General features: G+C 39.4%; 3 protein-coding genes across 5 annotated transcripts; 1 reads left to right on the top strand and 2 right to left on the bottom strand.

Annotated features, from left to right (window-relative positions):
- Positions 1-1,015: 1,015 nt before the first annotated feature.
- tfam (transcription factor A, mitochondrial) lies at positions 1,016-9,759 on the top strand. Its single transcript, XM_022211392.2, has 7 exons — positions 1,016-1,273; positions 2,652-2,794; positions 3,172-3,242; positions 3,391-3,540; positions 3,949-4,044; positions 8,239-8,295; positions 8,390-9,759. Exons 1-7 carry the CDS (start codon positions 1,188-1,190, stop codon positions 8,675-8,677), a joined length of 891 nt encoding a protein of 296 aa, XP_022067084.1. The 5' UTR covers positions 1,016-1,187; the 3' UTR covers positions 8,678-9,759.
- Positions 9,760-11,204: 1,445 nt separating this feature from the next.
- Positions 11,205-17,284, bottom strand: zgc:171971 (uncharacterized protein LOC569690 homolog). Of its 3 annotated transcripts, none has more exons than XM_022211390.2 (9): positions 17,015-17,284; positions 16,393-16,680; positions 15,145-15,191; positions 14,891-15,048; positions 14,637-14,767; positions 13,386-13,494; positions 12,744-13,036; positions 12,285-12,455; positions 11,205-11,796 (listed from the first exon to the last, which is right to left on the bottom strand). In XM_022211390.2, the coding sequence occupies exons 2-9, from the start codon at positions 16,600-16,602 to the stop codon at positions 11,650-11,652; spliced, it is 1,266 nt and encodes a 421-aa protein (XP_022067082.2). In that variant the 5' UTR covers positions 16,603-16,680; positions 17,015-17,284; the 3' UTR covers positions 11,205-11,649. The 3 variants fall into 3 exon arrangements, with proteins under 3 accessions (XP_022067082.2, XP_022067081.2, XP_022067083.2); XM_022211389.2 differs by having other exon boundaries at positions 16,393-16,645; positions 17,015-17,283; XM_022211391.2 differs by having other exon boundaries at positions 12,285-12,437; positions 16,393-16,645; positions 17,015-17,282.
- A 2,558-nt stretch (positions 17,285-19,842) lies between these two features.
- On the bottom strand, positions 19,843-26,050 carry LOC110963168 (ectonucleotide pyrophosphatase/phosphodiesterase family member 7-like). Its single transcript, XM_051939999.1, has 5 exons — positions 25,795-26,050; positions 23,567-23,712; positions 22,768-23,400; positions 21,711-21,954; positions 19,843-19,955 (listed from the first exon to the last, which is right to left on the bottom strand). Exons 1-5 carry the CDS (start codon positions 26,048-26,050, stop codon positions 19,843-19,845), a joined length of 1,392 nt encoding a protein of 463 aa, XP_051795959.1.
- Between the last annotated feature and the right edge of the window lie 462 nt (positions 26,051-26,512).

The following is a 26,512-nucleotide window of genomic DNA, read 5'->3' on the forward strand; positions in this document are numbered from 1 at the left end:
GGAAATCAATGCACCACTGGTATCCTGCATGCCAAGGAGGATTTAATCTGCTGCAAAAATATAAATGGATGTGAAGTATTGAAAAAATAAAAGTAGCTGGAACATCTCTGAAAAAAAAAAATTGAGTGTGCCAATGCAGCTCCTATAACTGATATGTCCTGCTATGATTATACATAAGGTATAATTTATATAAGTAGATTTTATTTGAAAAGCCAGCATATTTCACATACCCTGATGAGATCTTTCTAGCATCTAGAAAATATAGAACGCTTCGCAGAGTCCTGGTGACTCCTTGTAAATACTAGTATTTTTAATGGACTGTGGAATTGAGATTTTTTCTTTTTAAAACAAAGCTTTTAAATCCAGGGTATAACAGATTTGCTAACTAAGCACTGTAAATAAGTATTACTATTACTTTTGAAGTGAATCCACACTTAAAGATGGTTTGTCCATAAGTATGTATGTGAGAAAGAGACAAAGAAGTACATATTTGGTAAGCGCCTGACGACTGTGGGGACAAAGGATCTCTTGACCTGTTCAATCCTGCAGCACAGTGAGATGAGCCCACTGTGGCTGTTCCTCTGTCCAGCCAGGATGCTGTGAAGAAGGGGGCTGACATTGTTAAGGATGAACTGCACTATGTTGTATATGCGTCTCTCAACCACAGTCTTCAGCAATCCCAAACTCCTGCCGAACTCAGAACCAGCCTGTCCAGTCGCCTGGTTTTACAGTTACATAAATTTCCCATGATGGAAGCAACTAAATAGAAAAGGCAAAATGACAGTGTAAGTGTCAAGTAATGAGTAAGTGTTGGGACTGACACCAGCATAAATGCTTCACAACCTTTCTATTTTAGACCTCTACATTTATATAACAGACAGAACACAACAAAAATGGGACCTTTAACTCTGTCAATGAATTCCCCTAATGGTTTTCGGAGGGCAGAAATGCGCCTCTGCTGCGTCTAGTCTGCTCTAATTTCCTGAAGAAGAAGAAAATTATTTTCCCACAATCCACCGCGCGCGTGCAAAGGCGCCTTTCGCAGTTGTGCATGTCAACAAGGAGGAGGACAGGCTCGACTTCATTTATAACACCTAATGCATGAGTGTGGTAACACGCTAGTTTTGCGGTTCGATACGCCAGTGTTTCAGTACTCCGTTTAACAGCTGTTTTCGTGTAAGGCCGACATGGCTCCATTCAACTTAATGACAGCAGGTGTTAGCCTTCTGGCTAAGTCCTTCAGTGTGCTCTCCTGCTCAAGTTCTGTGGCAAGGTAGCCAACCTCAACTTGTTCTACTGTTAGCTAGCTGCACTTGTGGCACAGCTAAGTTAGCCTAGTAGCTTCAGTTCGCTGTCTTGTAATTTTGCATGCTGAACGTATTTGTATTTTTGGAAGTTGTCACATGTCTTAACAAAGTTCTCTGTGTTGGAAAAAAGTAGCATTAGTTAGCATGAAATGAGTTAGCTGTCATTGGAAACATGAATGAATGACTGTATGACCCTCGATCAACTGTCAGCCAGCCGACGTGTTTACTGATCTCGTTTAGAATTTCACCTGCTTTTCACTGTTTGAAAGCTTTGAGGGTGTAAATACAGAGTGGTTATAGTTAACTAATTAGAAATGTTATTACCTGAAAGTAATGCACAGCTAGGAAAGGATTAAAAACATTTTTAACTCTCTGAACCCCAAACAGTTTCTGGGCGTGTTTTCACCCTTGTTTTATTTCACTGATTCATGTTTTACTGCAATATAAAGTACTGCATATACATGACAAAAACAAACAAAAAACCCTACTGTGGCTACAAGTTAAGAGAATTCAAAACACAATATTAGAAACCTATAGTGCAAATCATAATATATAATTATAATGATACAATAATTACAAGAGCAAAGCAAGCAAAAGTTAAATTCCCTGGACTATTTTACAGCAATTGAGGGGAAAAAAATGGTACTGCTACTGACAACTTGCCCCTCTGTATATTGTTTCTGAATCCTTCTGAATGCATTTTATTGATTCAGTGTGTTTTCGTCTCCTTTCTGCTGTGCATGAACACTGCCTGCACTTTACCTGAAAACAGTTTTGTTTTATGTAAAATAATTGTTGATTACAGCTGAATCAGTCATGGTTCTGGTTGTGCTAAAGAGCTCTTTATTTTAGTATTTTTTTGCATGATCTTTTGCTAAAAGATAGAAGTCTTCAGCCTCTTTCCTTAGAATGCTGTGTGACTAAAAGAAAGCGTCTCAAGATCCTAGCATGCAAATGATCCTGTAAGCAACCAAATAAAACCGATTTTCATCTCTGCAGTGGATTTTATAAGGGATTGAAAGAGGTCAAATCTGTGCTGAAAAAAGTGGTGTTTTGTTGTTTGGACTAGATGGTAAAATATTTGGTTAATAGGAGCAGTTATTTCAGGCTGCGACAATATTTTCTTTATCTGAAATAGAAATAGTAAAAATGTCCTTCACAGCCTTCCAGAGCCCAAAGTATGGTTTTCAGAAGTCTTTCTTTGTTTGAATCAAGGTCAAAAGCCAAAGATATTCAGTGGTAGACTATTATGTTCTACTTACTCTGTAGAAGGCATCATTAGACCGTAAATAACTGTCAAAAATTCTCTATAATTTTGTGTGTTCCTCTGTACGCTCTCTTCAGGTGTACCAGTGTCCTACCTGCTGCATATATCAACCCAGTGAAATGTCTGACCTCTCAGGCCAGTGGCCCCCCAAAGAAACCTCTGAATGGATTCATGAGATATGTTCAACAACAGAAGCCTCTTGTGACCAGACAAAACCCAGGTAAATTTGCAACACTTAGTACTTTTTTGACTTCACCCAAAAACAAACTGCATAACTCCCATTTTGTGGACAGCGATTTAAGGCTTTATAGTACACAGTGACCCTCCAAAATAGGAGTTACGCCCTTTGGTAGTTAAAACTGAGATCTTTTTGAAGTACCCTTACATTTTAAATTTATGTTGCCAATTCTCTTCTGGTATGGAAGTAACAGCTTGTAGAACTTAACAGTAATCTGTGACAGAATGACATTAAAATCTGATTACAATGTGGTTTTACAGCGTGTACCTTTGCTACCTCAGTATGAACTTTTTCTGTAAAAGACTCAACTAACACAATTCTGGTATCAATTATAACCATCTTCTAATTATTGCCTTCAGAAATCAAATTACTGGATCTCGTTAAGAAGATTGCCCAGCAGTGGAGAATGATGAGCCCAGAGCAGAAGCAGGTATTTCCAGTTCACAGTATCAACCGTATCATTTTAATTTAAAGATTTAACAGTTCCACTGATTAAAAAGTGGCCAATCATTCTCAGATAAACACATACAGTCTCTTCTGTTGTGACCAGAATGTGTTTTGGTGGCTCTCTCTTGCAGCCTTATCAGGACGCTTTTTTCAAAGCCAAAGACCAATTCAAGGTGGACCTGGAGCGCTACCAGGCACAGCTGACTCCAGCACAGCTCCAGCAACAAGCCCTGGAGAAAAGGCAGCGACTGAACAAGAGGAGGGCCATTCGAAAGAAGAGGGTAAGTAAGATAGTTGTTTGATGATACCTGTGTTCATCTTGCGATAGAGCAAGGTAATAAAACCTAAGTAGCTCCTAATGATTGCACCGGTACCTTGCGTGGCACTTCAGCCTCCACTGATGTGTGGAAGCAGGTGAATTGTAAAGCTTTTTGTTGATGAACGCAACAAAGTGTTATCTCAGCGTAATTTGTTAATCAGATCCATAATATCTAGACTTTGCTCACAGTATTTTGCTGTGCCACACCAGCCCCCTCACTGCAGCAAAGAGTGGGTCAGGACAAAGCTGTTGGGCTGCAAATAACTGGAGCTCTGGACATAGTGTGTACTCGAAGCACAGCCAGCGTTCTAACTAGTAATGCTCCTTACAACTTTTTTATAATAAATATGCCTGTGTGTGTGTTTTTCAGGAGTTAAACAGCCTGGGGAAACCCAAACGTCCTCGCTCTGCTTTCAACATCTTCATGTCAGAGCACTTTGAGGAGGCGAGAGGACTCACCACCCCGGTATGGAACCGCAAAACTACACACGTGGACAAAATTGTTGGTACCCCTCAGTTAAAGAAGGAAAAACCCACAATTCTCACTGAAATCACTTGAAACTCACAAAAGTAACAATAAATAAAAATTTATTGAAAATTAAATAATCAAAATCAGCCATCACTTTTGAATTGTTGATTAACATAATTATTTAAAAAAAACAAACTAATGAAATAGGGCTGGACAAAAATGATGGTACCCATAACTTAATATTTTGTTGCACAACCTTTTGAGGCAATCACTGCAATTAAACGATTTCTGTATTTGTCAATGAGCGTTCTGCAGCTGTCAACAGGTATTTTGGCCCACTCCTCATGAGCAAACAGCTCCAGTTGTCTCAGGTTTGATGGGTGTCTTCTCCAAATGGCATGTTTCAGCTCCTTCCACATATGTTCAATGGGATTCAGATCTGGGCTCATAGAAGGCCACTTTAGAATAGTCCAACGCTTTTCTCTCAGCCATTCTTGGGTGTTTTTGGCTGTGTGTTTTGGATCGTTGTCCTGTTGGAAGACCCATGACCTGCGACTGAGACCAAGCTTTCTGACACTAGGCAGCACATTTCTCTCCAGAATGCCTTGATAGTCTTCAGATTTCATCGTACCTTGCACACTTTCAAGACACCCTGTGCCAGATGCAGCAAAGCAGCCCCAAAACATTACTGAGCCTCCTCCATGTTTCACCGTAGGGACAGTGTTCTTTTCTTCGTATGCTTGCTTTTTGAGTCTATGAACATAGAGTTGATGTGCCTTACCAAAAAGCTCCAGTTTGGTCTCATCTGTCCAAAGGACATTCTCCCAGAAGCTTTGTGGCTTGTCAACATGCATTTTTGCAAATTCCAGTCTGGCTTTTTTATGAGTTTTTTTCAGCAGTGGTGTCCTCCTTGGTCGTCTCCCATGAAGTCCACTTTGGCTCAAACAACGACGAATGGTGCGATCTGACACTGATGTACCTTGGCCTTGGAGTTCACCTTTAATTTCTTTGGAGGTTGCTCTGGGCTCTTTGGATACAATTCCAACGATCCGTCTCTTCAATTTGTCATCAATTTTCCTCTTGCGGCCACGTCCAGGGAGGTTGGCTACTGTCCCGTGGGTCTTGAACTTCTGAATAATATGAGCCACTGTTGTCACAGGAACTTCAAGCTGTTTAGAGATGGTCTTATAGCCTTTACCTTTAAGATGTTTGTCTATCATTTTTTTTCGGATGTCCTGGGACAATTCTCTCCTTCGCTTTCTGTTGTCCATGTTCAGTGTGGTACACACCTTTTCACCAAACAGCAGGGTGACTACTTGTCTCCCTTTAAATAGGCAGACTGACTGATTATGAGTTTGGAAACACCTGTGATGTCAATTAAATGACACACCTGAGTTAATCATGTCACTCTGGTCAAATAGTTTTCAGTCTTTTATAGAGGTACCATCATTTTTGTCCAGGCCTGTTTCATTAGTTTGTTTTTTTAAATAATTATGTTAATCAACAATTCAAAAGTAATGGCTGTTTTTGATTATTTAATTTTCAATAAATTTTTATTTATTGTTACTTTTGTGAGTTTCAAGTGATTTCAGTGAGAATTGTGGGTTTTTCCTTCTTTAACTGAGGGGTACCAACAATTTTGTCCACGTGTGTATCACTGATCGTATTATTGAAGCATAGACTGGCTAGTTACTGGTCCAACCAAACTGAGTTACAGATGGTGTTAAAGGACAAACATGTTTACACCTGGATCACAACAACACAAGTACAGTGGGCCTCGTGCAAGGATTACTTGCATGAAGACATTTGTGTCACATAAAAATGAGAATTTATTGCATTTAAAGATTTTGTGTCATCAGTATGTTTTTACAAAGGGATATTCAGAAGTGGCCTCCCTCCACCAGGACAAAAAATGAAATGAACTAAAACAACACAAGAAACGACTTAATGCAAAATTAATTATCAGTCAGTTTTATCAGATGTGCAGCATGACTGAACTCAGGTCAGTATTTTTTAGAAAATCACCTGTCAGACTCTTAACTCTCTGAGCTGAAGGTGATCTTAGTCAACGCTTAGGCAACAGAGTCATTGCTTTAATGCGGGGGTGTCAAACATGCGGCCCGTGTTCCAAAACCAGTCTGCCAGAGGGTCCAATCCTGCCCCCCTTGGGACAACTTTAAAGTGTTAAAATTACAGAGAAGACATTGACTGCAAATGACAAATTTGTAAAACTATAAATTTAAAATAATTTCCAGATCATGATGAGTAATTTTGATCATAAAGTAAAATACTAAATTGCTCATTGTTCTTTTGTCATTTTGTGTCTCATTTTTGTAATATTGCTTTTGTAGTTTTTTTTGTCTTTTGTTGCTTGACTTTTGCTATCTGTCTCATGTTTTTGTTTCCTTTTTGTCTATGTTGTTTTTATCTTATTTTTGTCATTTTTTGTTTTGCTTTATTTATTGTTTTATTTGTCATTTTGTTTTTTGTCTTACTTGTGTCAATTGTGTCATTCTTTCTCGTTTTTGTTGCTTTTTAACTTTTTTGTCTAATTTTTTCTCTGTTTTGTTTCATGTTGTTCATCACATTTTTTTGTCATTTTGTTTCACACTTTTGCCTTTTTGTACCTTGTTTTTGTCATTTTATGTCTCATTTTTGAAATATTTTTGTCTTGTTTTTGTTGTTTTTTGTCTTTTTTTCAGACTGTTGTCATTTTGATCATAAAGTAAAATACTATATCATTCAGTTCACGTACCTGTGACTACATGTTTTGTGCCTTTATAGACCCTCTGTGATCTGTAGGTTGTAATGTGTAAATGATAAACAGAGGCATAATGTTGTTGAACTTAATTCATTCATCTTAAGAAATTTCATGTTCATAATATTTTGCAAAAAGATAATTCCTTAAATGTGAACTTTTTTTTGCACTAAAACAAAAGAAAAATCAGGAGTTGTGGTGATTTCTAAATGCTTATGCTGTGATTTTACTGGTGTGGCCCACTTCAGATCAAACTGGGCTGAATGTGGCCCCTAAACTAAAATGAGTTTGACACCTTTGCTTTAAAGTAATGCAGCTGTGGTTAGCTAGAGATGGATTAAAATGTCCCTTAACCCTCAGAACATCAAAAGGTCATCATTTGCTCATTTCTCACACTTAGGGCTCATTTTCACTGCAACATAAAATCCTACACCTCTATGGAAATGACACAACTTTGGCTAGAAGTACAAAGAACTTAAAAATGTCTTCTGGTCACAATCATAGAAAACCCCTTGAAAATATTTTTTTATAAAATATCATTAGTTGTGCAAATAAAACAAACCTAGACGCTGCATTGACAACACTGCTGTTACCAGTAATGAAAAAGAAATGGTGGTTCCACATGTTATAGGAATTTAAAGGGGAACTTCGTTTTTTTTCAACCTGGGGTCTGTTTTCATGTCTTTTCATACATGTGAGTGATGGAGAAATGAATTTTCGACATAGCTCTAGTATTTAGCCAGGCAGGCAGCTTAGCAGCTCGGCTAGCAAAAAGTATGGGGCAGCTGCCCCCCCCCCCCCCCCCGCGTCAAAGTCTGCCCTAACGTGCTTTTTTCCCACACTGACCGGCTCAGATAGTCTCAATGAGTGTTCCACAACATACTAGAGATGAGAAGTGAACGAAAACCTCCACATTACCTGGCAATCGCTATTTGTTGTGGTCTGTATCCAAATCTGAGGATGCTAGAAAGCAGATCTCGTTCCGAAATCGCGCGAGAGCTCGTGCCAAAACACCGGTGACTGTAAAGAATCTGTTTTGTTTTTTTCCTGCTGATTCATGACAGCAGAACATTAAGCTTTGCACTCTGAAGTTCTTCTTTGGTAATGTCCAATATTGAAGGTTTAAAAAAAAAAAAGGAGCATGACAGGTAGCCTTAACACATCTTATGAGCATGGATTATGCTAATCTCTCCAACACATAAGGAAACATATTTGTGTAGTTAGAGAATCTGATGAGTTAGATTTACTTCTAGTGAATCTTGAAAGGAGAAGGTTAAAAAAAAAAAGTTTAGGGTGGAAATATAAAGTCCAAGTGTATTCAACCGTCCACAAGCTTTTTTCTTCTGCTTACCTCTCTATGCAGTTGAGATCTGTGCTGAAACCAAGTCACATCTTCTGTAACTAATAGAATGTTGCCTCTGATATTGTTACAGGCAAAGATGAAGTCGCTGTTGGAGGACTGGAATAATCTGTTCAGCCATCAGAAACAGGTTGGCCACACAAACGCAACACATCTTTTATTCTTGTACTTCTAAGGCCAGCCAGGTGTCCAGTGTTGAGATCTCTGTTGGTTCCTCATCTCAGGTCTACACACAGCTTGCAGAAGATGACAAAATTCGCTACAAGAATGAGATGAAGTCATGGGAAGACCACATGTTGGAGATTGGACGAGAGGACGTGATCCGAGAGCAGACCCTGTCTGCCAAGAAGAAAGCCACTGCTAAAAGTACAGCAGCTAAGAAAGGAACAGCGAAAGCTAAAGCGAAGGTAGTGAAGAAAGCCACTGGTGGAGGAAAGTCAGAAACAACCAGGAAGACATCGAAAAGTACCTCCACAAAAACTGCCTCCCAAAGATCTACCAAGAAGTCATAAGAAGCATTTATATGGTGACACCAGAGGATAAAGATGTGTTTATGACAGCTGAATACAGGAGATCTGATGAGCCTGGGCTCTGCTCTGCTTTGTTTTTTTAAAGCCACAAAGTCTCCAGTTCTAATGAATGTTCTTAAGGTCCAATATGACAAAGCTTTCACAGCAGCTGGACAGATTAAGATCATTCCGCACCACATCAGCGTCTCTTTTGCTGAACCTTACAGCACATAAATCCTACAACAGTATTTTTAATGATACATTATTCTCCCTCTCTTCAAATACACATCAAAATAATGTAGACATATTTCAGTCTGTAATGTTTAGAAGGCTCTGTAGCCCAACCACAGTGTATTTAAGGACAATATAAATGGTTCTATTGCCATCCAAAACAGCCACAACTTTTTTCTATTTTTGGTATGTCATATATAGTAATAATGTAAACGTGCTTTTCAGTTTGATTAGATCTGTTGACTTTGTTAACAGTAGCTTTCAGAAAGCAGTGTGCTCATTGGTTGCAAAATCCTCAACGGTATTTCATTTGACAGCACATCTGTTCCCATAAATGCAGCCTGACTGAATTCTTTGTATCATTACTGGTATCAGTGTAGCATAAGCGTCATTTGCAACCTCAAACTGTGAAATCCTGTCATTTCTCCTTTATGGCATAAGAAATATTATTAACTGACTCTTCCGATGTTGCATGGCTCCAGTTTAGAGTTATAGAAGATGCTTTTTGCTCTGGTAAAAGCTGGAGAAAACTGTTAAGGTTGATAATAAAGTTAGCTTTTCATTATTTCCCCTATGATGAGAAATGCCAGTTCATTCCGACTTCACTGAGTGAAGTCAGTCTTTTGCTACATGTCTCAAACATGAAGGAACTTTGGCTAATGTCAGTTAACATGCTAACATCCACCATCTTCCTGGTCTGCTGTGGTCACCCACACTGGTTCATTATTTTTAGTACTGCTTGCATTTTTGGTTTGTAGGATGTATTTAGTGCTACCATATTAACTGCATTTAAGTACAGCTTGTTTTCTATGTGTTGTGTGTTTTCTCAATAAACATTTACATACACTTCTCAACAGATGGCCTCTGATGGTGCTATCACATTGTTAAAAAGAGAATAAAGCAGCAAATTGTTTTAAAAAAATACATTATTGTATTATTATGTAGAGTTGTAGAATGACTATCATGAGAAAGAAACAAAATAGCTTTAACCATGTTGACACCTATAGTGCTAAACTAAAATGGTTTAATATCTGCTAAGCTTCATTTATAAACCCTTTATTACATGGTATACAGTTTCTAAATGCTGAATGGGGGACCGTGTTACTGACTTTGTTATCGAAGATGAAACGTTCTTTGATAATAGTGAATGATAAGTGACACTTTTATTAACCGTTTCATGTACACTACTGTCACTGAGACACGTCCAGGCGTAAACTAACCGTGACATCACCCGTTGGTTTCAACGCCGAGAAAATGAAGCCCGGATTTTGCTACTTCCTGGTCGCTGTTTTGGATTTTTTGGAGCCAGTGACGTAAAAAGCGTCATCAAACAGGCTGGACCGGAGAGCAACTAGGGGCAGGATTGGCTGAGGACTCTCTTATCCCGCCCACATTTTATCGCAGAGGCTTCTGTTGCTGTCAATCAAGTATAGCCACACCACCTGGCTCTGCCAACTTTAACGATTTATTTAAAATTCAGTATTGATTTATTTTAAGATCGGCCACCTGATCTCTCATTTTGACCATGAAAACTAACGGGAAAAAAATCCTGAGCTGTAGAAAATCAGTCTATCAAATTTTATTTTCTCCAAAAATGAATTGGGGTCTATGGAGAAAAAGCTTTTTGGAGCCAACCCTAGCGGACAGCGTGATATTGCAAGTTTTTGACACTTCCGGGTTGGCTTCAATTCTGGAGCCAGATGCTACGTCCACTGTATATACAGTCTATGGAAACGTCCTTATTTATGAAAAAAGCCATTCGTGTTTTTTTTCAGTTAACATTAAATGAATCAGAAATCCAGTCTATACATTGTTAATGTGGTAAATGACTATTCTAGTTGGAAACAGTTGATTTTTTAATGGAATATCTCTATAGGGGTACAGAGGAACATTTCCTGTGTTCTAATGCTACATTGTGTTAGCTAATGGTGTTGAAAGGCTCATTGATGATTAGAAAACCCTTGTGCAGGTATGTTAGCACATGGATAAATGTGAGAATTCCCGGGGTGACCCCAAACTGAACAGTGGGGGGACGTGAGCTGTTTTTGGCTGGTTGAGAACCAGACGTGCTGCTGCATTCTGCATCATCTGCAGAGGTTTGACCGTGCATGTAGGGAGGCCTACCAATAAGCCTGGACCAGGAGCTGTGCCGCATGTTCACACACTAAGGGTCTGATCTTCAACAGAGAGCTCCATATGAGCTTTGAAGGTTAGTTGGTCGTCAATCATGACACCTAAGTTTCTGGCAGATTTGCTGTGTGATGAAGAGACAAAAATAAAAAAACAAACAAAAAGATAGTACGACTACAACTGCATTTACATTTACTAAATACAAATGTTACAAATTCCATTGTCATTAGGTACATCATTGTAGTACTTAGCACTGCTGGTGGGTGTGGAAGTGGCTGTGTTCTCCCAGTAACAAGTCGTTCTTCCACTGACGTGTGCTCAGGTAACAGCAAATGACAGTCCATGTGGATCAACATATATTTGTCACAGTACAATTCTGAAAAACATTGTTTCTAAGATTTCACAGAAAAAATATAAAAGTAAATTACCTCGATAGTAACATTTATAGCTGCCCTAAAACCCTCATAGCAGAGAAGCAACAGTGTGATTTTACCCCCTCCACAGTGATCAGATTGTGTGGTAACCAAACAACACATCCCTTTGGATCAAGCAAATCTTTCCTTGTGTTACAGAGTCTGTAACATTCATCTCTGCTCAGCTCCAGTGTAGCAGATTTAAGATGAAGGGCCCTGTGGCTGCTGTGTTGAGGCTTGTCTCAGTAAAGCCTGGAAATCAGGAGATAAGACCAGTTTGTGGTGTACGTTTCCCAACACCATCATGTCTCCAGTTCGCCCCTCAGACAGACGCACAGATACCAGTTGCTGCGGAAAGAAGATGGAGAGAAAGTTTCTCTGTTACCTTTCACATACTGATACAGAGGTGGCAGTCTTCCGCAGTATGGCACAGTGCTGCTAGTCTACTACTCCAATAGTTTTTAAAAGGGGTTATTGCAAAAATGAAAGTCTGTTCCGGCCACTTAATGGTGTCCACATGACTGATAGCCACTGAAGGCAGAGAGCGCATGTGCAAGTCGAGGTATTCATACTACTACAGCTGCATGTTAGTCACACATATCACACACAGAAAAACACACTGGATCCCTGTGGCTGTCTGAAAGGCTGTGACTTTGCATGTTTTACAGGTATACCAGTCAGTGACAGTATACCACCCAGTGAGATATATATACATATACATTAATATATATATATGTGTGTGTGTATATATGTGTATATATATATATATATATATATATATATATATATATATGCATCAGGCAGTATATATAATGTGTTATAATGTGATACAGTACCTGCAGAAAAGAGAATGCAGCGCCCTCTGAGACATCCATGACAATGTCACCCAGCTTCAGCTCCACCTTTCCAGACTTCCTGATTTGCAGTTTACCCAGAAATCCTTCAGGGAATTGTGAGAGCACAGGACAGCCCTCCTTCGACACAGGATCCTGACCGGAGACACACAACTTGTAAGAAAGGGCTGATTAGTACAGCATTTTATGATTGAAAAGGTCAACATGTGATATGTTGTCATAACCTGAAATAGCTGTGAATTTTAAGATGAATGTTTAATTCTGTGAATGGTCATGGAGATGTACCACTGGAGGGAAGTAACATCATCAGGACTAACACAATTTAAGTATTTGGAAATAACTGATCAAAGATGCTCAGAAGTGCACAAAGGCAGACACTTCATGAGTTGGATTGGCAGCTATTCTGGATATGTTTTATACACATTTATATAGATAACTCACTTGTGCTTGATAGTATGTACCGGTAGTCCTCTTGTCTTCAAGCTTGCCTTCCTTCTTGGCAGGTTTCTCTACTGCAGATCCCTGAGCAGAGTCGACCTTCAGTCCAGATGCTTTGCCCGGCATACAGTCGGGTAACTGCATGAAGAAAAGCTCCTCTCTGCCAGACAGGCTGAGATCCTGCAGCAGTTCACCCAAGGAGCACTTATCTGGTGTGGGCATCTCATTCCTGCTGTGGCTCGCTTTACTCATAACTCCACAGGACGGAGGCCTGAACAGAGGGGGGTTCTCTAAACCTGTCAAAGTGACATCCACAAACATTTTTGACCACACCTACATGGGGTCTGCAGTAGTTTAGGCAGGTAAGGAAGTCATTTTATTGTCAAATGTTTAAAAGACACTTGCATCAATCAAACAGTAGCTGCTCATTGAGTCTGAACACAAAATCCCTCAGTCCTGTATCCTCATTAACACACTGCTGCCAAATTTTAGAAATGCAGCTCCCTCTAGCCCTCAGCCACCATCTGTACAGCATTTAGGTATATATGAATTACTGGCAGAGGGCATGGCCTGACACAAGCATTGTGCCAGCACTGGGTTAGTGTTGTCAGCAGCAGTGTCAGTAGTCAGAGGTGGTTTTCTCACATGTCTTGGTGGTCAGCGTCTGACACTTGGTGAAGCTGCTGGACTGACACAGGGGCAGCTGGATCGGCTTCAGTTTGGCATCATTCCTCAGACCTGGATCATCAATAAACTGTAGGGACACATAATATAGCATTAGTTATGAACCAAAAATGAAATGACAGTGACTATCGTTATTATAAATGATGATTAAACTTCACTGACTCACAGGTGGAGCACTATAAACTTATGCAGTGCAGTTAAACATTGTCCAAATGATCAGAGCCTAATAAGCTGTGACTATACTGGTGTGGCTGGCAGATAAGAGCAAACAGCCACGTTTGACTCACCTGATGTGAAACACATGAAACTGTCCAATAGATCAACTTTTCTTTCATCCAAAGAGAGGGAGCAGTCAATAGACTTAATACACAAATGAAAAATAATGCTACCCCTTGTCAGTTTGACAATAGAAAAAAATACAGAGCATTCATAATGTACGACATCAAGTGTTGTGTTATCAATTTCTGGCAAAAAAAAAGTATGCTGTATCTCACAAGTGACAGATTTATTATTGTCAAAAATCTGGTCAGGTGACCATGACAAAACATACAGTAGGGAGTACAACCCTGTGTAATATTATTTAAATACCAAAATTATCTAACCTCTCAATTGCATTATTTCTGATCTGAGTTAGTCCCGTAGAGTAAGTTGTCTGAACTACTTTATTGGTTTTGGACCTACATTCTACCTACGATTGCAACAGAAAATATCGTATCTGATAGTTAGACTTCACAACAATGAAAGAGGACACAAAGATCAGCGACCAACTACAAACCACTTAAAACACAGCTGCAGCAGTAATCTGGAGGTGTAGAACAAGTCATAGCAGCACTAATCTGAGCCACAGTGCTTGTCTTCTGAAATGATGGACACACAAATGTTAAATATTAAAATTTTAGCATGTTTGCTGAATTTATTTGCCTGTAATTTTGATGAAGTAAACTCTAAAATGTTCTTTTTTAAATTTTACATTAGAGAAGAATTTAGAAAAAAATCTAACTACTCTAAGGTGATATCATTTGGACACACTTGACATGAGGTGTACTTATTTCTGTTTTATAATATATTAGAAAGACACAGCCAGTACAAACATGAGAAATTACAGCAACTAGGCACTGGACTATTGGCACCTAATTACTGCTGTACGACTGATTAGAAAATCTGTGAAATCTGACCTTAAAAGCTCACAGAGATGAAGAAGGAAGTACTCACGTCATCTCTTTGTAGTATACTGAGTATCTCATTTTCATCTTCGTCGTCCTTTGACTCTTTCCTCTCTTTCTTCACCAGTTTGCAGACAGGTGAGGTGGTAGAGTCCTGCACATCTACAGCACTACGCCACCCTGTAGGGAGAAGCATCGGTGGTGCAAAGAAGAAGAAAATTCTCGGTGACGAGACCTCTGGTGTGCTTGTTTACATTCCAATGAAGAAAAGAAAGGATATTAAAGATGTGCCACGTTGTGCACCTGTTTTGCGTAGAGTGTCGGCAGGACCCTGTTCAAAGATGGAATGAGACTGGATGGTCTGAGGCTTCTCTTTCTTCCTCCTTCTGTTCTCTCTCCTCCTCTCATCCCTCTCTCTTCTTCTCTCCTTTTTAGGAACCATGTGGATTTCTTCCTTTAACCTAGTGAAACATGGTGGTCATGATCAAACACTGGAAACATGTAGCGCTTAATATTATCATTGTTAAACAGGAGACATCTTATTGAAGGTTACTCACTCCTCTTTACTCTTCCTGACAGCGTGGACATTAGGTTCAAAGGTTTTCTTTGGAAAAAAAGAAAACACAGAGTCACTATGTAGTTACTGTTAATACTCGGTTTTGCTTTATGGGGATGCAGAACAAAGATGCTGTGGATACATGGCATATGTAATAAGGTATGAATGCTTTTCAACCTATCAGATAAAATATAACATTACATTAACCTTATTCACATGTTTGTGATATACAGATCTTCCGTTTTGTCATGCTTTTAAACACTGACCATGCTATTAGTACCTGTAATCACAACAAATGAGTCTCTAACTGAGATGAGGAAGCTGAACTTGACCTGAATGTGGCAAACGTGTTATCTGAATGTGGAGATTCATCGTCATTTTAATCCAGTAAGGATTAGAGAAAATTACTATGTCCATGTTTTCTTTTTAAGGCACTCAAAATCTGTAGGCACCTTGACAGAAATAAAATCTTTACAGACGTCTCTTTGACATGAGTTCATCTTGCTTCCCTATGTTTTACATTTTAAATTAGACTGAGTTACATTACATTCAGCTTTATTGTCACTGCACAGAGTACAAGTACTAAGATGATGAAATACAGCTGAGGATCCTATGTGGAATGTGGAAGAGAAACAGGTTTAATAGCATTACGAGTGTGCTTAGACAAATACAGCATGGGCAGATAGGGGATCTAAGTATGCAAGCTATAAGAATATTAGGGCAGCACAGTTGTGCGGTGGTGAGCAGTGTCTCCAGACAGCAAGAAGTCTGGGTTTAAACCTGCTGGTCAGTAGCGCCCTTGATTGGAGGAGTCTTTCATGTACCTGGATGGGTTTTCTTCAACTTCCACAAACAGCCCACACACATGATTTTAATCCCACAGCAGCAAAGGTGCTAGTCCAAGTGTGTAGGGAACATTGGTAGAAAACAAAAAAAACAAATCTAGTGATATTGTACAGATTCCTCTGCATGTAGAAAATGATATTGCACATACTATATGAAGATAGTCAGAAACTGATATCAGAAGTTCTGGCAATGTACAGCATTTATGTCTATTGAACTGAATCCCATATTTGTGAAAGAAACTGATATTGAACTGAATTTTTTTTAAATGTAATAAATATTCATAATGCTCTACGCAGGGTTGAATGTTTGCCTGGTAGGTTAAGTGGTGAGTGTGAATCAACAGTGGGAGAGAGTGTGTATTATGGTCTGTGTGGTTATGTTTGGACTCTGTGTCATTAAATACCTTTGTCTTTTTGAGGGCTCCTCCCAGGGTCAGGTCCCTGGTTCTGAGGGACGTCAGCCTTCCAGGTGGAGCAGGGGAGGCCAAGCTCCTGACCCGGCCTGGGAGTCCTCTGCCCGCACTGAAGCTCAGGGGGGTCCCCGCTGTTGCTGCCGCTGCGGAGGAAGAGGAGGGGGCGCCCGGAGCACTTGCTGCACCCCCCAAGTCGGTCATTCTGTGGTTTCTGGTCCTCTGTCCTCTTAATGCTTTTTAGGGCCTGTAGGCGTTTCCCACAATAACACACTGTTTACACTGTGCACAAGGGACACATGCAGTGCTTTTGTTTAGTTGAAAGTCGTTATTAACCAGTTATTTGCTTGCTGAGTGACTACATGGCTCTCATCACTGACACTTTACTTCTAATGCATTACTCATTTTTTTCTCTTAAATTCTCTGTGTGCAACAAAAACATCCCGCAGACCTTGATCGCTCCGCGCTCAGCACAGCTTCATTCACACCAGGCAACTAAACAGCTTATTACCCTCCATTTTGTCCCCACTCGCGATGTAAACACAGACTGCGCTCGGATGCAAACTGTTTCCCTATAAAGCCCCAAAATGATTCTGTCACCCCAGAACAGGCCTACCATTGGTGGGAGTTATATTCGGTGCACAGACGGTTTCCTTCCTGACGACTGCATGCAAATAACCGTTGGTAAGGCACATCTTGCTGGTCGTAACCCGGAGGTGGCTGTAGGATGAACAATGTCGAGTCAGTCCGTGTAAACTGTTCAGCCAGTGGTGGGAGTCCAGCAGCAGCTTTAACCATACCACAGCCTACACTTGAAAGGTTCTAATTTCCTTCCTCCTTGCGCTGTTATTATTGTCCTAAACGGTACTACTCGGGTGCAGCCACAAGATGGCGGTGTTTGTAGACGCGCGCGTGTGTATGCGCCTTCTCAAATTCTTTTTTTCTTCATATTTCCCTCACTTTAATGTTTAAGATAATCAAAAAATTTAAATATCAGACAAATATAACCAAAGTAAACACAACATGGCGTTTTTAAATGATGATTTTATTTATTAAGAGAAAAAAAAATCTTCAAAGCAACCGGACCCTGTATGACAAAGTAATTGCCCTAAACCTAATAACTGGTTGGGACACACTCATCAGCAACAACTGAAACAAAGCGTTTTCTATAACAGACAATGAGTCTTTCACATCTCTGTGGAGATATTTTGGCTACCTTTTCTTTGCAGAATTGTTTTAATTCAGCAGAAACTTGAGGGTTTTTGAGCATGAACAACATTTCAAAGGTCATGCCACAGCAGTCCAATCAGATTCAAGTTCGGACTTAGACTTGGCCACTCCAAAACCTTCATTTTGTCTTTTTTTTTAAAAGCCATTCAGAAATCGACTTGCTGGTGTGTTTTGGATCATTGTCCTGCTGCAGAACCCAAGTAGCTACGCTTCAGCTTGAGGTCATGAACTGATGGTCGAATGTTCTCCTTCAGGATTTTCAGGTAGAGAGAAGAATTCATGGTTCCATCAATCACAGCAAGTCGTCCAGGTCCTGTAGCAGCAAAGCAGCCCCAGACCATCACACTACCACCTCCACGTTTGACTGCTGGAATGACGTTCCTTTTCTGAAATGCTGTGATACTTTTACGCCAGATGTAACACACACCTTCTAAGAAGTTCAACTTTTGTCTCGTCAGTCCATACAATATTCTTCCAGAAGTCTTGGGGATCATTCAGATGTTTGTTTATCTCTATGGTCTTTTTGGTCAGCAGTGATTTTGGCCTTGGAACTCTTCCATGGATGAATTATTATTGTCTCTTCCTTATTGTTGAGTCATGAGCACTGATCTTTATTGAAGCAAGGGAGGCCTGCAGTTCTTTACACTGGGTTCCTTTGTGACCTCCTGGATGAGTTGTTGCTGTGCTCTTGGGGTAATTTTGGTAGGCTGGCCACTCCTGGGAAGGTTCACCACTGTTCCATGTTTTCTCCATTTGTGGATAATGGCTCTCACCGTGATTCGCTGGAGTCCTAAAGCTTTAGACTGATAGATGTCAATTATTTTATTTCTAATCTGTTTTTGAATTTCTTTGGATGATGAAATTTTGTTGCAGCCTTTTGAGATCGTTTGGCCATCTTCATTTTGTCAGGTTCAATTTAAGTGATTTCTTGATTGAACAGGTCTGGAGGTAATCAGGCTATAGTGTGGTCAGAGAAATTGAACTCACTTTCCAGAAAATGTGATTATCCACAGTTAATTTTGATTTCACAAGGGGGGCAATTACTTTTTCGCATGGGGCCAGGTGGGATTGGATGACTTTTTTCCCTTAAAACATTAAATCATCATTTAAAAGTGGCATTTTGTATTTGCTTTGGTTATCTTTGTCTAATTGTCTAATAAGTTTGTTTAATGGTCTTGAACATTTAAGCGGGGGAAATATGCCAAAAAATTATTTTGATTTGAGAAGGGGGCAGTGTTTCCTCTACATGCATTTAGGAGCGGGGGTGCCATTCCTAAATCCCAGCCACCACTGGGTTTCTTTTTTCTTCTTCTTTTTTTTAATTGTTGCAAACACACCACCGCTGCATGTTTCCACCTTCACAGCAGAGTTCTGTACTAAGGTAAACTCCAGATAATTATCTTGTTCAGTATCTACTCTTTGATATGGGTTAATACTACATTAATTACTTACGAAAGTGCACCAGGACAACCTTGAAAGTAACATCATGTCAAGCACCCAGGCACCAGGTCAGAGTCATCTTGGAAAAGGTCAGCGACTTACCAGAGAAAAGTTATTAGCTTAAGATAACTCCTAATATATTTTACACATTAAAGAGATATTCACAAAATATTGATGTCCAGCTAATGTTACATATCATATCAGTAGCTTAAGTTAATTTGCCTACTAATTGATAGTATTAAGCTAATCTACACCATGATGTAACTGCTGACTGCATTTTGAGATGAGCTTGCTCAAATATTTTTTTTTTTAATATGGTCAGCCTTTATGAGAGAGAAGGAATTCACCACCAGCACACTATTCTTTACTTGCAGAATATAATTTATTGTTTCAAGTTCACAAAACACACAAACACAACTTTTATTTTCTTATATGAAAACATAGTTCTTCTGCATTCATTCTCAGCTTAACAAAGTGAATATTGCAAAGAATTAATTTGTCATTTTATAAACTGTCGTAGTAGAAATGATCGATTCAGCTTTTATTCATTTAGTTTTTCTTCAATCTTCATTGTATTTTTTTTTTAATTTATATACCTGTAAAGCACTTGGCAAAATTGTTTTTGAAAAGTGCTATATAGTTATTCTTCTTCTTATTATTATTGCAGCAGGCATGCTTTGTACAATCAATACTGTATGTTAAAAATTTAAACAAACCTTTGACGGCTTTTTTTCTTCTGACTTTTTTTTTCTTTCAGGATAAACATTAACATTTTTATGCTTTTTTCCCTTTGCACATGTGGTAAGAAATGGTAAACATGAACACAAGGACAAGAAATCCCGTCACTGCTGAAAGACCAATCATCACCTCCATGTGAGTATTCTTCCCTGGATCTGCAGATAAACATGCACAAGGTGGTATTCAGCTTAACATACTTCAAGAAGGCAACACACATTCACAAAAAAGCCCAAAACAACCACAAAAAAAAAAAAACATGTTGTGTTACGTATTTACAAAAAGATACAGTAATTACTTATAAGATATGACTTTACAGCTGTAAGGCAAAGTACGACAAACTCTGTAATGTCAGCATCATGCTGGCTATCACTGGACGAGATTGAAGGCTCTTATCTTGTCAGTATGATACAGTTCAGGGACACAGTGAATAGCAAATCCACCTTAAATGTAGTCCCATTTTCAGTATGATATAATTGTTATCGCAAGGGATCATTTTAACTTGAACAGATGAAAGATTCAAAGTGCAAACACAATGTCCAGTATGTCTGTTATAAAACCACATGAAAGAGCCCAGTAATAAGTGTTGCCCTTGTGAGGCGGAGACTGTTGGTAAGTGTAGCTGTGCTATCTATGGCTATTCGGCACAGGAGACATGTAGGTAAAAAAACCTAAATTATGTATCATATCCAACTATCACAAAAAGAGTGGTATTTTGACCTCACATCCCAAATATCATCGTGGTCCAACTGCGTGCTTTTTCTGGAGATATCAGCTGCATCTCACATTCTAGATTAGCAAATGAAGTTGTTCACTGAGCTGTTGTTTGTCCAGTGATTGACATGCAGTTTAAAACTTCATTCATATGGGTGATTTTATATGGAGATTAAATCAAGCTCCAACAGACTTAATCCTCCTTGGTATGCAGGATACCAAAATTCTGTTCAGATGCATGTTTTCAGGTGCTAGATGGGTTGTGTTGCTCTTTCCCTGCTCTGATGCTAAACCCCATCTGAGCCAAACAAGTTCATATGATGCACTTACTTTTTCAAAGCTAGGTTGTACAAATCGTGCACTGTCTGGTATCACTTTAGGAGTGCCACCACTGCAACTCTGATTAATGCTGCAACTGTGTTTCCACTGATTCTCTGTTGGTCTTCATTGTTCCTGTATGCTTCCATCTTTGTGAAGCACACAGTCAGACAGTTCAGTTCCTCTAAAATTTGTTTTCCATGTGGAGCCATGATATAGACATACAGATAGACATGGACCATTGGCTCAAAACAAAGAAATTTCTGGTGTTCACAACTCATTTTATAACTATGTTCATGCAGCAAACTGGAAATCACAAGTGCATTTAGTTTTGCTTTTAGCGATCACATTTATCTTGGGGCCTTGATTTTCATTTTAGTCTTTGTAAAAAAAAATGTTTTTGATTGTTTGTGAGAGGAAATACTCTACTCATCAGTGTGGAAATAGTGCAGTTAGTAAGATCTGATAGAGATTTGAATCGTTAGACATTTAAATGAAATGGCACAGGGTTAATTTACTTCTGTTGTATATTGTGTCAAATTGTGGTGAAATATTCATGCACCCCATGACAGCAGTGTCCACAGTTTGTTATGGAATCTTTTTTATTGCTTTTCATGCATAAGAAGTCTTGTCATTGTTAAAACTAAAGAACTCTCATTCACATGCTTTATTAGTCCAGAAATATGGGAGTGTGAAGAATGTGCAGAGACTTTTTTTTCGTATGAGCCCAGTAAGATATTAATGAATATGGTATTCGCTACTAATCTTCTCTCAGTGGTGCTTTTTGTCAGAGTCAGCAACAGATACCTTTCACATTTTGATTCACTGATTGTTCAGCAGAGAATTAATAGCACTAGTGGGTGTAGGCTTACCACCATTGTTTCCTCCTGTGGTTGTTGTGGGGCCCAACATGTCTTTGGACTTGTCCAGGTGTCCATCATGGATCTCTGGCGTTATCCCCAGCAGGTGGCACATCAGTGGGTACAAGTCAACAAGATCAAAGGGACCTACCATCAGGTCACGCTGAAAGTCAGGTCCCACCGCCCTGAAGAAGGCTTTCATGTCCATTTCTTCATTGTCGAATCCATGCTCTCCTTTGTTGAAGTGCACAGGGAAAAACTATAAACACAGACATGTTTCATGAAAAACATCATCATATAGTAATTTAGGAGGTTGCATTGTCTGTATTTGATAGAGCACAGTAAGGTAACAAACAGGAAATGTTAGGACAGAGCTGGGCTGTTATATCAGAGTTTCACTACATGAAGAGTGTGGCCAAAACAATTCACCATAATGATATTATCACATATCAATAGAAAATTTGAAAAAAAACAAAAACAAGTAAGAGTATCATTCAGTTCATCTTTAACTTTCTTTCTTATGTATTTTCTCCATTTCTTCAGTGAATTAATTACAGGGGGAGTCTGTAACCATTGCTGTTCTGTATATCTTGGAGAGCCAGTCACAGTTACCACTGTATTTTTGAGAATGTTATCGTATGTGTATAACTAACCACATCAGTATAGCATTTCTTTAAAATACAATCACCAACAACAATTATCCTCAATCAGGCATTTCCTGAGACATTCGATTAAGTGTCATCTGCTTTACTGTTTTTAAGTTAAATCCACAGGCCACCCAGTAGTGGTTGGAGAGAGAGCCAAGTACACTCACATTCACACCACACTATGGCCACAAATTTACATAAGCATGTTTTTGGACTGTTGGGGGAAGCTGGAGCACCTGCACATGCAAACTCCACACAGAAAGACCCCAGGCCAAGATTCAAACCTGTCAGGTGACAGTGCTAGTCACTGCATAACTGCTGCCCATAGAAGCTTTCGGCAGTTATGTACACACACAAACAAATAGGGCTCCACAGAAGGTAATCACATCCTACTGAAATGGCCTAAATGCTGTACGTTCTCTCACCCCATTGACAATGTATCCAGGATCAGCGATGAGGATGATGGGTAGGAGTCTTGGATGTTTACTGTAGTGCAGCCTTTCTGGCATGTCCTCTTTTTTATACACATGAAGGTGAGGGTGACTTCCTTTCAGAGCCTGATAAACCTTCTCCAGCATCCCCTCTTTAGGAAGCAGCATTCCAAGAGGACCATAATCCAACAACTGAAACTGGATATCCTGGAAGCTGAAGCCAGGGATCTTGGACAGGATGATCTCTTCCACTTGTCCACTCTGTAGAACTGTAGTCATCCCGTGGTCAGCAGTCATAATAATGTTGAGCCGATCGGTAAGGCCGTGGTCCTGGATCTTGTCCCGGATGTAGCCCACAGTCCGATCCACTTGCCGAACCATTTCCTTGCGTTCTGGGGAATCTGGTCCATATGTGTGCCCAATCAGGTCTGGTTCTCCAAAGTACAAGGAGACAAAGTCCAGGTCTTGCTGGTGGAACCACTCACCGATCACCTTGTCGATGTTTAACCTCCATTCTGACTCATTAGAATGACCATAGAAACGAGGTTCCACTTGTCTAACCATGACAGTCTCCCCTTTATAGGTGGCTGCTGTGCCAGGGAAATGCAGAGAGCCTGCTTTGAGGCCCTGAAAGAAGACAAAAAAAGGAAAACACATAAAAGACTGTACAAGATAGAAAAAGATGGAAGACAGTAATTCAGTGATTGCTATTCCACATGAAATTGATCTTAGCCCATATAACGGGAGATTTTTGAGGTAGGCAGGTAGTAATTCGATAGCTGGCTCTAAAAACCTGTCTCTGTGCTGTTATCCAGATGGGTAAGCTGCCGTTGTCCCAGTAGGAATCAACAAACTGGCTCATGTAGTACTGCTTCTTCTCCTGAGTGGTAGTGTTGAACCACATGTTGTGGATTACTCCGTGGTTCTCAATGTAGCGTCCTAAAGTAAAGAAAAAAACAAAAAAACAATCACATAAGACAAACTGATGTGGTTGAATGAATAGGACCATTTGTGAGTACGCTGGTGTTTTAAACCTGGTTACTGTGGTAACACTCCTGGCACTCAGGTAGTGATACGATTCATGCCAGTCAGCAATGATTGGTTTGCCAGAGTGAAAGCAACTGTAATGATGAAGACAGAATAGGCTACATTTACTAGGGGTACAATGGAATCTATGACAGAAAGACCTAAAACGTTTCTGATGCTCCTGATGAAAAAAGAATCTCAGAGGAAGGAAGGAATGGAAGAAGGCATACAGGTGCAAAGGGACAGTGATTGATGGTGAGATATACATCATCATGCTTATGTCAACGTGTGTGTGACTTTGTAAATTACTCTCACTACCAGAAGGGGACGACAAAAGTTCCACACTGCAGGTTGTGCATACCATCTAGTGTAGATATGCTCGATGTCTTCTGCATCATTTTGAAAACATTTTGCCAACATTCAGCTTTACTTGGTTTCTTTAGAAACTTTGTGAATTGTTCCACAAATGAAACTTCATATCTTACATCCGTTCTGGCTTGAGTGGACAGTTTTTGTTATGTCATTATACGATACACTATTAGGGCAGAAAACCACAAGCTGTAGGCAGTTACTGGCAAATTCAACAACATTTTCATGAAGAACTATGACTTTAAAGTTTGTGATGTATTCTTTTGAAATAATACATCTTGCAGGCAGTTAAATATACAAAGTTAATTTGTGAGTGTATTCATCGCCATAAACAGCTAATTTTAAATCACTCTGTGCATTATTACTTGTGTTGCTTTTTGAAATGTGTGTGGAAGTTTAAAAGCATTTATCGAAAACCCCATTAAAGGTCCCATACGCTGAAAATCAATTTTGCTTGTGTTTTGTGTGTAAACATGTAGGTGTTTACATCTGTTAACTGCTATATTGCTGTTTACGCTCACATATACTCACAAAAGCAGTTACAGAGGAGTCAGTTTGTTCTGCGTCTGAGCAAAGTTTTCGAACACACAGAAGCAACAGACACTAACACTGTATTACAGAAATAGCAGCATGTAGAGCAGTAAAGCTGATCATCATCCCTAAAACTTATAGTAGCCACAAGTGATGCTCCTTTTTAAAGAGTGGGAACACAAGTATCCTGGTATTTATTAAACAATCCCTGTTGAGACAGAATGATCTCCAGGTGGTTTATGAGGGTAATAAAATGTATTGCCTTCATCTGTAATTCATTTGGTGTATGGTGCTGAGTAAGTGTTGTCTGCTACATATGCAATAAAGACAGACACAGACACGTGCCTAACATTCAATTAGATACTTTGCATATATTGTTAATGCTATTTTCATTAGCACAATGCCGTGCAAAAATATTTGCCTCCCTACATATATCTTCTATTTTTGAATATTTGTTACACTTCTTTCAGTTTTTCTCACTTTTATGATGTTTCAGATCATCAAACACATTTTAATGTAATGCAAAGATAACCAAGGAAACAGGAGGAATTACTTTTTCATGGGGGTGATATATGTTTTCAGTAATTCTTCAATAAGCCATAATTTAAAAACCGCATTTTGTGTTTTGTGGGTTTTCTCTGTCTAATATTCAATAAATAGAAATGTTAGTTGAGTGATCTGGAAATATTTAAATGTGAGAAATAGGCAATAAAAAAGATCTCTGTAGATGCAAATACTTTTGCTCTGCACTGTATTTCCAAACTACACCTCTATGAAACTTTAAGCTACAGTGTGTATAAACAAGACTTTGGTGGACCGACAAATAGAAACTAATACCAGGTTGCAGCGAGGAATACCGTACATGTCACATTTAAAATTCTAAACTTATTGGTCAGTGCATGTACTCTATTGGTATGATAAGAGGACCCATATCCATGTGCACCCATCATATCTTTTACTACTGTCCAGTTAACACTTAGATAAACAAACACAGATGTTATTTTGACTGTATGAAAATGTCCAAGAATACATCTAGCACTTATAAATTACACTATAATGCTTTCAGTAGGGTCACATGTTAATGTTATGTTTTACCTGTCAGCATTGTGAAGTGAGAAGGGCTGGTAATGGTGAGGAAAGCTGGAGTGGCATACAGTGCCTTCACACCATCCCAGGCCATCTTATCCAGGTTAGGGGTATCAACATCTCTGTCATAGTCCCAGCGGAAGCCATCGAAGGAGATGAGCAGCAGCTTGTTCCTGGTGGACCCAGTGGAAAGGGAGTCTTGCACCGGAGCAGCAGTGCAGGGAGAGCTGGCAATGAGACCGAGTACGAGTCCAAGCAACAGCATGGCCAAGGACTTTGTTTTCAGTGAAAATCTGCTTTTTTTCTGGTTTGCGGCAATCCACTGGAAGAAGACCTTTTTTCTGTAACCTCTTAATATATATGTGTGAGAAACATTGCCCTCAGCACAAAAAGAAGCTGAGGGCAATCAGCCATACAATCGTAGTATACACCCCTAATTAATAATTAATCTTTGTATTCATTATGGGATATCAGTCAGCTCTTATCGACACATCATCATAAAACAAATTTTATACTTTTATTAATGGAACACACATGTATACTTCTATATGCAACATCCCAGATTTGAATTATGCATGTTAATGTCTCATTGTACACTGTAATAAGCATGTCAGGCCGGTTCTCATCAATGATAAATCAAATACAAGAAAACATTCATTTCACTGTTTCTATGGACTTAAAACTGTCAGTGGCAATTCCAGAAGCATGCTGCTGAAGTGGTGCAGCA

The sequence above is a fragment of the Acanthochromis polyacanthus genome, chromosome 19, assembly GCF_021347895.1.
Source record: "Acanthochromis polyacanthus isolate Apoly-LR-REF ecotype Palm Island chromosome 19, KAUST_Apoly_ChrSc, whole genome shotgun sequence".
Lineage (NCBI taxonomy): Eukaryota > Metazoa > Chordata > Actinopteri > Pomacentridae > Acanthochromis > Acanthochromis polyacanthus.

Coding starts and splice junctions, on each gene's coding strand:
- tfam (XM_022211392.2), top strand. CDS start 1,188: ATGGCTCCATTCAACTTAATGACAGCAGGTGTTAGCCTTCTGGCTAAG. Junction 3,243..3,390: donor TGAGCCCAGAGCAGAAGCAG/GTATTTCCAGTT, acceptor TCTCTCTTGCAG/CCTTATCAGGACGCTTTTTT. Junction 4,045..8,238: donor CGAGAGGACTCACCACCCCG/GTATGGAACCGC, acceptor ATATTGTTACAG/GCAAAGATGAAGTCGCTGTT.
- zgc:171971 (XM_022211390.2), bottom strand. CDS start 16,602: ATGACCGACTTGGGGGGTGCAGCAAGTGCTCCGGGCGCCCCCTCCTCT. Junction 15,192..16,392: donor GAGCCCTCAAAAAGACAAAG/GTATTTAATGAC, acceptor TTTTTTCCAAAG/AAAACCTTTGAACCTAATGT. Junction 13,037..13,385: donor GACGCTGACCACCAAGACAT/GTGAGAAAACCA, acceptor TCACTTTGACAG/GTTTAGAGAACCCCCCTCTG.
- LOC110963168 (XM_051939999.1), bottom strand. CDS start 26,050: ATGCTGTTGCTTGGACTCGTACTCGGTCTCATTGCCAGCTCTCCCTGC. Junction 23,401..23,566: donor GGATAACAGCACAGAGACAG/GTTTTTAGAGCC, acceptor GTCTTCTTTCAG/GGCCTCAAAGCAGGCTCTCT. Junction 21,955..22,767: donor CTGGATACATTGTCAATGGG/GTGAGAGAACGT, acceptor CTGTGTTTATAG/TTTTTCCCTGTGCACTTCAA.